Raw genomic sequence first — 12201 nt, forward strand, 5'->3', positions numbered from 1 at the left:
AAGAATGTTGCCAGGGTTGGAGGATTTGAGCTATATGGAGAGGTTGAACAGGCTAGGGCTGTTTTCCCTCGAGCATTGGAGGCTGCCGGGTGACATTATAAAGGTTTATAAAATCATGAGGGGCATGGATAGAATAAATAGACAAAGTCTCTTCCCTGGAGTGGGGAAGTCCAGAACTAGAGGGCATAGGCTTAGGGTGAGAGGGGAAAGATATAAAAAGGGGCCTAAGGGGCAATTTTTTCATGCAGAGGATAGTACACGTATGGAATGAGCTGCCAGAGGAAGTCATAGAGATGTACAGCATGGAAACAGACCCTTCGGTCCAACCCATCCATGCCGACCAGATTTCCCAAACCAATCTAGTCCCACCTGCCAGCACCCGGCCCATATCCCTCCAAACCCTTCCTATTCTTATACCCATCCAAATGCCTCTTAAATGTTGCAATTGTACCAGCCTCCACCACTTCCTCTGTTGCAACATTTAAAAGGCATTTGGATGGGTATATGAATAGGAAGGGTTTAGAGGGATATGGGCTGGGTGCTGGCAGGTGGGTATAGATTGGTTTGGGATATCTGGATGGCATGGACGAGTTGGACCGAAGGGCCTGTTTCTGTGTTGTACATCTCTGACTTGAGCAGTGGCGTGAATTGTCCAATCCAAAACATATGGATTGTGTGTTAGGGTATGAGTGAAAGCCCCCTTTTATCAGAATAAGACAATTTGATTATTTTCTAACTTATTCCATGCAAACACACAGTTCAGTGAATACCGTAATGAGATCTCATATGAAACATGTTTGATTCAAAGCAATTTCAATGTTTCATTGTCGAATGGCACCAACTTTAATTTCAGTACCTATACATACTAACCCTCATAGCTGCAAGAAAGACCGATGAATTTGGGGGTCAGGTTTGTTTTGTGAATATAGTAATCAATTGGGGGCACTGGAATAGCTCGGTGCAGAAATCGGCATACTTGAAAAGTTTAAGAATTGAAAACTGAACACAGCTCTTTCGGAACGTTATGCCACCTGTCACATTGTCCGGTCAGAAGAAGTTTGCTATCAATATTTTAGAAGAAACGTGTCGAAAAAATACAAGTTGTGCCGGGAATCAGATATCATTCTGGTGAATATCTGGTGGTACAAATAATACTAGTATAACACTGAGACTTAATTTCGCATTTTAACACCTAAAACGTTAATTGTTGTTCTCGCTCCACAGAAGCTGCCAGACCTGTCGAACATTTCCAGCATCTTGTTTTTAATTCCATTTTGTTTTCATGTTTCGCTTTTGTACCTTGATTGCAAAACGATGATGTTTATGTTTAAGACGTATTACTTACGCACAGATGACCTGCATCAGTAATCCCGAAGCAGCGTGCACTTTGCGAAGAGGAGCTGATACCAAAAACTGCCAAGGGACGTTTGAACGACCTTTGCATCAACCGAACTCGGCGATGCACGAGAACGGAGGGAGAGGGCGGGAAGAGGAGGACGACCAATCACCTCGCACCGCCGTGCGTCGAGTTCACCAATCAGAAACCGCTCTGGACAGCTCACCCAATCAGTACAGCGATAGCGGCACAAGAGGCGGGACTTGGCTGGGGCGCGCACTTCCGTTAGTCGGGGGGCGGGCAGACGCTTCTCTTCCTGAGCGCGGTGCTCGCGGATGTCAGATATCAGGCACTTTCAGTCGATGTGAGGGGAGACGGAACGAACGGAGACGGGGAGGAGGTTGAGGAGCAGGAGGCGTGGAAGGGGGTTTAGAAGCAACACTAAGGACCTGGAGAGAAATGGGAACGATGATGGAAGTAAAGTATCTTGATGCAAATGAATGGAAGTACCACGGAGAAGGCAACCGGAGTTTGGTGGTTTCTCACGTTCAGGTTGGTCTGTTAACAACGCCGCTAGGAGATAATAATAACTGCAGATGCTGTGGAAGCCTGCGTTAATAGATGTGAAGTTGGAAGAGCACAGCCGGTCAGGCAGCCTCTGAGGAGCAGGAAACTCAAGGCTTTAGGCCAAAACCCTTTATTAGGACTGGGGGAGGGGGAGAGGAGCCCAGAAGTAAATGCAGGGGCGGGGGAAAACTGTAAATGGGTTGGTGATAGGTGGGTGCAGATAGGGAGTTATTATGATTGGCAAGTGGAAGGATTCAGCGGACAGGTGTGTGGGAAGATGGCTCGATGGCGCTCAGTGGTTAGCACTGCTGCCTTACAGTGCTAGGAATCCCCTCGGGCGACTATCTGTGTGGAGTTTGCACATTCTCCCTGTGTCGTAGGTTTTCCTCCGGGTGCTCCGGTTTCCACCCGCAATCCAAAGATGAATGGTCATACTAAATTGTGTTCAGGGGTGTGTAGGCTACGTGCATTAGTCAGGGGCTAAATATAGGGTAGGGGAATGGGTCTGGATGGATTACTCTTTGGAGGGTTGGTGTGGATTTGGGCTGTAGCACCTGTTCCCACACTAGGGATTCTATGATTCTAAGATAGACCGGTTAGGTGAGCTCAAGGAGTAAGGGCTAGACATGGGATAAACCTAGGGGGAGGATGGACTTTGGAACTGATGAAGTCGATGTTAGAGGGCATTGGGCTGTAAGCTTCCCAGGTGAAATATAAGGTGTTGTTCCTCCAGTTTCTGTTTGGCCTCACTCTGATAGTAGAGGAGGCCAAGGTGGACATGTCATCTGGGAAGTGGGCGGGGCAAGTAAAGCAGATGGCCACCGGAAGTTTGGGTTGGTTAGTGCATACAGAATGAAATTGTCCCTGCGATAGCGTTTGGGCTCCCTGATATCGAGGAGACCACATGGGAGCAACAGATGCAATCAATGAGGTTAGATGACATGCAGGTGAATCGTTGTTAGATCTGGAAGGATTGTTTAGGGCCTTGGACGGAGGTGAAAGGGGTGGTGTAAGGGCAGGTGTTGCACCTCTTGTGGTTGCAGGGAAAGGTACTGGGTGTTGTGGAGAAGTTGGTGGGGAGAACAGAGTTGATAAGGGAGTTGTGGAGTGAGAGGTCCCTGCGGAAAGCAGATGGGTTGGGAAAGTGGTGGGGTCTGATTGTGGGTGATAGAAATGTCAGAGGGTTGATGAATTGGATTTGGAGGTTGGAGGGGTGGTAATGAAAAAGTGTATAAAGTATGAGCAGTTAAGTTTAGGGTTACTTGACAAAAGCTCAGCATGATTTTGACCAGATAAGAATTTGTAGTAAACAATGAGGTGCTGGAGGCAAGGATAGTGGTTTAAAGAGGTAAAGAACATCCATTGTGTAATGCCAGATGGCTTAATCTTTACTGTTGATGCTGGCTGATTGTAACAGTTACCCAATTAATACGGATGTTGCCTTATTCAGATGCTGCTCCCTGTAAGTGACTATATAATTTTTTAAGAGTCTGCTGTTTGAGAGAAGACAGAGAACTCATGTCTTTGTCTTTGTGTACATGGGCGATTGCTGTCTCCATGGCTTGGAATAAAGGCAAAGAAGGTAGAGCCTTGCTGTGTCTCTGAGTCTTTGCTTCGACTGATAGAGGGATATGGAAACAGGATGGCAGTATGAGAGGACTGTGGGACTCTCTACTTGTTGGGGAGGCGTTTGATGGCAGTGATGTGGTTGAGGGCATCTTTAATTACAATATCAAACCCAGATAAGTTGAGTTCTATTGACTTGTTAGCTGTGCAGAAGGTTTGGAATGCCTAATCACCAGTGAAAGAATTAGCTGATGAAGAGAAAGAGGCCAACAGTGAAGAAAATGGCCCAACTGTATTAAAGATTGGCTTAACCAGAACTCCCAACAATGAGGTAATCCAACAATGGAGTAGTGAAAGTTTGTAAAATGTGGTTTCCCATGATAGTTGGCATCAGCACTTGGTCCGTGGTGATTCTGTGACTCTGTAAATACAAACATAGGTTTAGGACTGAACCAGGGTTGATTATGATAACAATATTACTGCCTGTGAACGATCATTTGGATAAACACTGTAGGAAACCTGTATCTGTGGGACAAGCAAAGATTTGATGCCTTCAGAGGATGGAAGTTGAGAGAACTGAATCAAGATGTAGGATAGATGGCAATAGCAGAGAAGCTATTGTTGTCAGTTCATTTTATTTCTGCATTACATTTGGTCCAAACAACTTATAGCAAAGCATTTCCAATCAAGCACACATTATAAGCTTTTGTGACTGTTTACCCCTGATGTCCTCAAAGTATCTATCCTTGGTCTTGTCCTATTCATATATTTCATTAATTTCAATTTTTATTGATGTAACTGTGCACAAACATTCTGTAGCTTCTGTAAATGGGCTCCTAAATCTTTGTTGTGGTTCCTACTTTATCATGATCTCTCTATCTAGATGTCCCATGGATAGCTCAGTTTCTCTACTGCCACTCAAAACTTGAATAATTTTTGCTTCCTCGCTTAATGTCTTTTGAACCTCTCTGCTCCCATTTGCACTATTTACAACATCCAAAACTTTTGCGATCAGCAAACTTGGATATAGTTTTATTTTCCTTAGTCGTTTATAAATACAGTGAAAATGATCAATGCCATTAGTCAATGCTTCCCAACTTTTAAGTCGGCCAAAAAAAAGGGACAATGGCTATGACAACAGCTTGCTTTGATTTTGTTTTTTAAATGTTTGAGGAACTTCATAAATAGCGTTTATACACATAAACATAATTTATCTACAGCTTTAGTAATGACCTCTCAAAATTAAGCGTTCTTCACTAGACATGACATGCCTGATCCCAATCCAAGATGACCAATCAGCTCATGATTTGTCCAAATGCTCATTTAGTTTGTCTATAATAGAATTTAGTAATTATTGAAAAATAAATGTGAAAATAACAGGTCTAAAAGTTAGTAGTTTATTATCTCCTGCACCCGTCATAATTAATGGAATAACTGGCTTATTCCTAACAGAAATCATGTGACATCAGGTTATAGTCCAACAGGTTTATTTGAAATCTTAGCATTGAGAGCGCTGCTCCTTTGTCAGGTGATGCGGAGGGAAGCATTCAAGCACACAAGTTGTCGGTGTAGAGATGGTCACCAGACGAATGACACTCTGGGAATTCTTCCACAAACTCCAAGATGTCAGCAGTGATCCTCATGAGACAACTAACAGACCAGAACAGTCAGCAAAGAAATCTCAGTGCAGTAGCCAAAGAAGAAAGAGTTGATTTGGACCCCTCTGGAAGGTTGCTGCTGTAGGCTGTACATGTATGCTCCAGCTGTCAGGAGATGCATGCCCATCATCTCTATGCCTACATATTCTGTGCCCGTATGCTTTCCTCTACTTCATCTGATGAAGGAGCAGTGATATGAAAGCTTGTGATTTCAAATAAACCTGTTAGACTACAATCCAGTGCCGTGTGACTTTATCTACCCCAGTCCAACACTGGCATCTCTGCAACATTTTTTAATCCAAAGAAACGATTCCTGAATTCTGAGTTTGGAATATTGGCAGGTGTACCACTTCCTTTGCTTATAAATCAAATTGTGGAAGCTATTGCATCCAAGAGATTTACTTATCTCTTTTAGTTGGAGTTGTATTAAATCTACTGAATTACTCCTTGAGCTTTTAGAGAATCTCTGGTCCTTTGCTGCAATCCACTCTGCACATACTGATGTCACTCTGCTCCTGCACTCTTTACCGTTTGTTTATTAATTTTTCAATTTAACTTCCAGAAAGACTGCCTGATATTTTTGTGAATTAAGCTACTAACAATTGCTTCGTAGTACAAAAGTTGAGGATTGCCTAAAACAAAATTGTTGCTGAAGATTTTCATCTTGCACTCATCAGGATGCATGAAAGAATACCAAATTTCAAAGGAGCAATTTATAATTGACGACAAGGCATAGGGGTTGATTTACTAAAAATTGACTATGATCAAGGCATTGCCATGGATAATGTATCAGGAATCAATGTTTCTCTGTCCTTTTGTTAATTTAAAAAAAGATGCAATGCATGGACATGTTCCTTTTATCTGCAGAGGACAGATCCCTTGAAATATATTTTGCTCTTAGCAAGCAGAATTATAATATTGAGATGCAGAATTAAGCCATGTTGCAAATTTGACTGATCTAAATTGTTTGTTAGCATAATTTTTAGTACATGCTGGATTGTTCAGTAAATGTTTTCAATTGCAGAATTATCTAAAATCAGTTAATTTTCTAATGTATGTAGAATAGGCAGATTGTGTACAATCAATGCTTTTGGCTATTCTGAGCAGAAACAGGGTCTGTCAATCATTGAGAACTGTCATTATCATACCCGCTTTTATGATTTCATTTTAGAAATTAATTTGTTTTGTGGTTCATTAAATAGGTTTTGAAATAAGAGCAGAAATTGCTGGAAATAATTTGCATAATTTGAGGATAGCAACTTTAATGTTTCAGATCATGTTTCATCAGAGCTGTGAAAGAGAAGTGTAACAGATTTTCAGTAGGGACGAAGTCTTGGTAGTAAGGATTGGGAAGCAAAAGAGAAGGTTTATAATAGTACTTAAAGTAATCATAATACTGTGATGCATATTAGTTCAGTGATGTGAGTGCATTGAATTGGAGTTACGATGAAAAGTCATGGATCTAAAATTTGACTCTCTGCTTCCACAAATACTGCTAGGCCTGAGGTATTTCCAGTGCTTGCTGTTTTTATTGCAGATTTCCAAGATCTGCATTATTATATGCCTTTGTTATTTGGCTAACATGTCATCTTGTTTTACCAAGTTGCTCGGTACTCAAGGTTAAGGAAGTTAAATATATTTTTTTCTTTAAATTGGTGATGTCAACATCTTGAAGTCATAAAGAAGAGTTAAAATTCCATGTGAGATAACCAGGATATGTCATTTTATAAGCACTGTTTATCGTCTCTCTAATGTAACACCTAAAATGTTAAGTAAGCAATTGATATAAAAGATTACAGATGAAATGACATAGCGCATGATAAGGAAATTATTTTTGAAAAGTCAATAGATCTGTTGTTGGCTTTTCTCACTCATTCACTTGTGGGAGGTGAATGTTGCTTGGGATTGCCCATCCCTACTTGCCCTTGAGAAGCTGGTGATGAGCTGGTTGATAGGGGATTTAGTAATGATAACACTATTAAATATCAAGGACCTATTCTTATTGGAGATGGTCATAGTTTGGCATTTGCATTGGGTCAGTGTTAGTTGCCACTTGTCAGGCCAAGTTTGGACCCTGTTCAGGTATTGTTACGTTTGAACATGGACTTTTTCAGTATCTGAGGAGTCGAAAATGGTACTGAATATTGTGTAATCATTGGCAAACATCTCCACTTTTGTCCTATGATGGAGAGAAAGTCAGTGATGAAGCAGCTGAAGGTGGCTGGAACTAGACCACTATCCTGAGGAACTCCTGCAGAGATACTCTGGATTGAAGTGACTAACCTATATCAACTGTAACCATCTTTCTATGTGTCAGGTTTGACAAGAATCAATAGAGGGTTTTCCCCTGATTCTTGTAGAGTCCAGTTTGCTTGGTAACTCTGATGCTACACTCTGTTAAATGTGGCATTGATATCAAGGGCTGGCACTCTCACCTCACCTCTGACATTCAGCTCTTTCTCGTTGTCCATGTTTAAACCAAGGCTGTAATTATATCAGAAGTTCAGTGAGAAAGTTGTTGCTGAGGGGTGCTGCTTGATAGCATTGTTGATGACACCTTCCATCACCTTTACTGATGATCAAGAGTTGGCTGATGGTGCAGTAATTGTCTGGGTTGGATTTCTCCTCTTTTGAACAGGACATAACTAGGTGATTTTCACACTGTTGGGTAGATGACAGTATTGTACTTGTACTGGAGCAGCTTGACTTGGTATGGCAAGTTCTGGAGCACAAGTCTTCAGTACTCTTGCTGGAATGTTGTTCGGGCCCATAGGCTTTGCAGGATCCAATGTTCTGGATAACACACGGAGTGAATCAAATTGGTTGTAGATGGGCATCTGTGATGCTCAGAACTATGGAGGAGGCTAAGATAGATTATCCACTTGTCATTTATGGCTGAAGATTGCCATGAATGCTTCAGCCTAGTCCTTACACTGATGGATTGGGCTCTTCTATCATTGAGGATAAGAATATTTGTTGAGCTACTTCCCCCAGTGAGTTGTTTAATTGTCCACCATCATTCATGACTGTAGAGCTTAGATGTGATCTGATGGCTGTGTGATTGCTTAGCTCTATCACTTGCTGCCATGCAAGATGTCCTCTTTGGTAGCTTCACCTTGGATTACACCTAATTTTTAGATAACCCTGGTGCTGCTCCTGGTATGCCCACTAGCACTCTCCATTGAGTTACTGTTGTTCCTCTAGCTTGATGATAATGGTAGGAAGGGAGTTATGCTAGGCCATGAGGTCGCAGATTGTGCTGGAGTATGATTCTGCTGCTGTTGATAGCCAACAGCCGACAGTTGCTAGATGTGTTCAAAATCTGTTCCATTTTGCATGATGAAGGGTATTCACAAAGTCAAGGTTGGACTTCGTCTTCCTGAGAATTGTGACAGTTGTCAGTCTTTACTGATATTGTAATGGATCGATGCTTTTCCAGAAGGCAGGTGGGGTTAAATATGTGTTTTTCTCTTATTTGTTCCCAAATCACGTGTTGGTGATGCAGTCGAGCAGGAGAAAGTGAGGTCTGCAGATGCTGGAGATCAGAGCTGGAAATGTGTTGCTGGAAAAGCGCAGCAGGTCAGGCAGCATCCAGGGAACAGGAGAATCGACGTTTCGGGCATAAGCCCTTCTTCAGGAAGCAATCGAGCAGCCATGTCATTTAGAACCTGACCAACTTGATCAGTTGCTAAGCCACCTCTTGGTGGTGGACATTGAAATCCCCTACCCAGAGTACATTCTGTACCCTTGGTGTTTTCTCCACATATTGCTCAACATGGAGGAATACTGGTCCAGAATCAATGTTGAGAACCCCTAGGGCATCTCTAACCTGACTGTATTTCATTGTGCGGCCACCCCTGCTGGGTCTGACCAGCCTGTGGTACAGGATACACACGACGAATGGGGGGAGCTGTGGATAAAGGGGATAGGTGAAGATAGGTAGAGGGTACGACCTGGTTGGGAGGAATGAATCCGGTTGGTGGGAGGGAGGTTCTTTGAAATTGGAGAACTGGATGTTGAGTCCTCTGGCCTGTAGGTTGCCCAGGCAGAAGATAAGATGTTGTTCCTCCAATAGGTGCTGTCGTTTGATTTGGCAATGAAGGAGTCCAAGGATGGTCATGTCAGAAAGGTGGTTGTTGGGGGAATTGCAATGGGCAGTGACTGGGATGTCTGGTCGGCCCCTGCGGATCCGGCTGCGATACTTAGTGAGCCGTTCCCTAACTTTACATTTGATTTCCCCGTGGAGAGAAGACCACATCGGGGGTACCTGATGTGGTAAACTAGGTTGAAAGGGAGGCAGGTGAACCTGGAAGGACTGTTTGAGACCCTGGATGGAGGTGAGGAGGGTGGTGTACTGGCAGGTATTGCATTTTTTTCTGGTTGCAGTGGAAAGTAGATGGTGATTCAGTGGAAGGGGTGGCATGAACCAAAGACTGTTGGAGGGAGCGGTCCTTGTGGAAGAATGAGAGGGGTGGGGAAGGGAAGATGTTCTTGGTGGTGGGGTCTATTTGGAGTTGGCAGAATGATGCGTTGGATGTGGAGACTGGTGGGGTGATAGGTGAGGACAAAGGGAACTCTGAACTTATTGCGTTGTGGGGGAGGGGGTGGTTTTGAGCACTTGTTGGACCTTGTCTTCCGTATGGGAACCCTACAGCCTGGAGGACTCAACATTAACATCTCCAATTTCAATTAACCTCCTTCCCCATTTCCTGACTGACTCCTTTCCCAGCCCCTCTCCCTTCCGGTCACTGCTCCCTGCCATCACCTGGATTAATTCCTTCCATCGACCAACCAAGTCATACCCTCAACCTGTCTTCACCTATCCCCACTTCACCACCCTGCCCCTGCTTCCCCCTTTATCTGCAGATCCTCCCACATCCACCACCAGTCCTGAAGAAGTGTTACACTGGAAATGTCAACTTCTCCACCTCCTGATGCTGTCTGGCTTGCTATGTTCTTCAGCCTCCTGCCTTTCTACTTTGGATTCCAGTATCTGCAGTTTTTTTTGTCTTTGACTATTCTGTATATCAGCTAACTTTGACACGAGGCTCCAGATTTAGTAACAAGCACTTGGGCTAATCAGAAATTTGGCTTATAAGGGAATGTAATGTTTGTTATTTGCACCTTTAAGTATTGAGGGGATTGGATGATCAGAGCTAAACTAATTGTCTTAGCAGTTACAGTGGTAATGTGCTTATACTGCTTGTTAATGTCAGAAGTTGCATGACACTAGATTATAGTCTAACAGGTTTATTTAAAATCACAAACTTTCGGACGACTGCCCCTTCCTCGGGTGAAGACTTCAAAAGCTTGTGACTTCAAATCAACTTTTTTTGGACTATAATCTGATGGCATGTGACTTATGACTTTGTCCATCCTCGTCCAACACTGGCACCTCCACATCATGGCTGCTTGTTAATGGTTAAAAGATGTAGTTGTGTTAAAGCTAATAGAGGTGAGAGCTGCATTGTCTCAGGATAATGGTGGATGTTGCCAAAATCCTATTTCATGCCTCTCATTTGCTCATCCTCTCTGCAGTCCTGACTCAAATAAACACAGCTTGCAAGAACTTTGATTTTGATGGATAGTTACAAGGGCTGAGCCTCCTCCATTGCTACCTTCTACAATCCCCTACATCTGGTTTGTTTACAGTCACACTCTCCTGTGCCTGACCATAAATCCAATCTGAAATACTCACGTCTGTACAGACCAGTTAGGGGCAGGAGTCCGCCATTTGGCCTCTTCTGCTGACACTTAATGTAGATATGGTTGCAGTGGATCACAAATGTGACCACCAACTTCCACATGCTGCAGTTGCAACATAATCTTAATTCCTGCATTTTTTTTGTGCTTAATTCAGAATATATTTCAGTTCTGCCCAAGACATTATTGCAGGACAAGCTCAAGGCTAAACTAGGCCCAGCAATTTTTCAGCTGCTTAATCTATGACCTTGTGTACACGATATGGTCAGAAGTGAGGATATATACCGATTGTACACTGTTCCGTACCAGTTGAGTGTCTTTGGATTTTGAAATGTTCACATGTAGCAATATCTGGATGAAGTACAGGCATTGGCTGGCAAGTGACCAATAAATTTTGCACAACCTAAGTGCTAGGCAATGACCAGTCCTTCAAAGGAACAGTTTAGCTGTCACTGCTTGATGTTCAAGCACGTGTTCATTATTGAATTCTCTCCTCTTCTCCACCTACTCCTTTACCACATCCATCCCATTTATCTCTCAGCCCCCTTGGCCCACAAGCCTCATCCCTGATGAAGGTCTTATGCCTGAAACATTGACTCTACTGCTCCTCCGATACTGTCTGACCTGTGCTTTTCCAGCATACGAATAGCAACGATTTAGAGCCATATAGGCCAAGTGCTGTCAAATGGGACTAAAGTAATTTACGATATCTGGTCTGCATGGACACATTGGGGCCGAGAGGTCTGTTTGAAGCATGTTGCTGAAGAGGAGAGTGAGAAATGGGATATTGTACACTTTGGTAGGAATTACATAGTTATGGAAGAGATAAGGCTTTACAGAGGGAATGTAAGAGATTAGGTATAAGATTATAGAACAGTCTCAGAAGTAATCTCTGGTTTACTCCTGGTGCACAGCTCAAATGAGGGAAAGAATAAAAGGATAAAGGAGATAAATCAGTTGCTGAAAAGGTGGTGTAATGTTCATGGATCTCTTCTGGGGCAGAAAAGACCTGTTCAGAAAGGGAACAATGCTGGAATCTGCATTGAAAATAGCAAATGCTGGAGATCACCGTGGGTTGGGCAGCATCCAGAGAGAGAGCAAGCTAATGTTTCGAATCGCGATGACTCTTCATCAGAGATGGGTTTCACTTGTGCTGCAAAAGGGTCCAGTATTCTAGTGGGAAGATTTGCTAATTCTATTAATGGAAATGTAAATTATTAAGGGGTTGAGAGGCAGTATTAAATAGTTAAAGTGTGGCATTGGAAAAGCACAGCAGGTTAGGCAGCATCCGAAGAGCAGGAGAATTGACGTTACGGGCATATGCGTTTATTTGGGGAAGGGGCTGAGAGAGAAACTAGGGAGGTGGGGGTG

At 43.1% G+C, this 12201-nt stretch overlaps 1 protein-coding gene across 1 annotated transcript in view; it reads left to right on the forward strand.

Annotated features, from left to right (window-relative positions):
- Nucleotides 1–1681: 1681 nt before the first annotated feature.
- Nucleotides 1682–12201, forward strand: part of ippk (inositol 1,3,4,5,6-pentakisphosphate 2-kinase) — a 93531-nt gene continuing 83011 nt past the window's right edge. The window contains exon 1 of the mRNA XM_043707887.2: nucleotides 1682–1888. Within this exon, the coding sequence (XP_043563822.2) occupies nucleotides 1796–1888 (93 nt within the window). The 5' untranslated portion in view covers nucleotides 1682–1795. The remainder of the gene's footprint in view (nucleotides 1889–12201) is intronic.

Source organism: Chiloscyllium plagiosum, unplaced genomic scaffold (assembly GCF_037043375.1).
Source record: "Chiloscyllium plagiosum isolate Xiang-an unplaced genomic scaffold, Cpla_swu_hap1 HiC_scaffold_14, whole genome shotgun sequence".
NCBI classification, from domain to species: Eukaryota; Metazoa; Chordata; class Chondrichthyes; order Orectolobiformes; family Hemiscylliidae; genus Chiloscyllium; species Chiloscyllium plagiosum.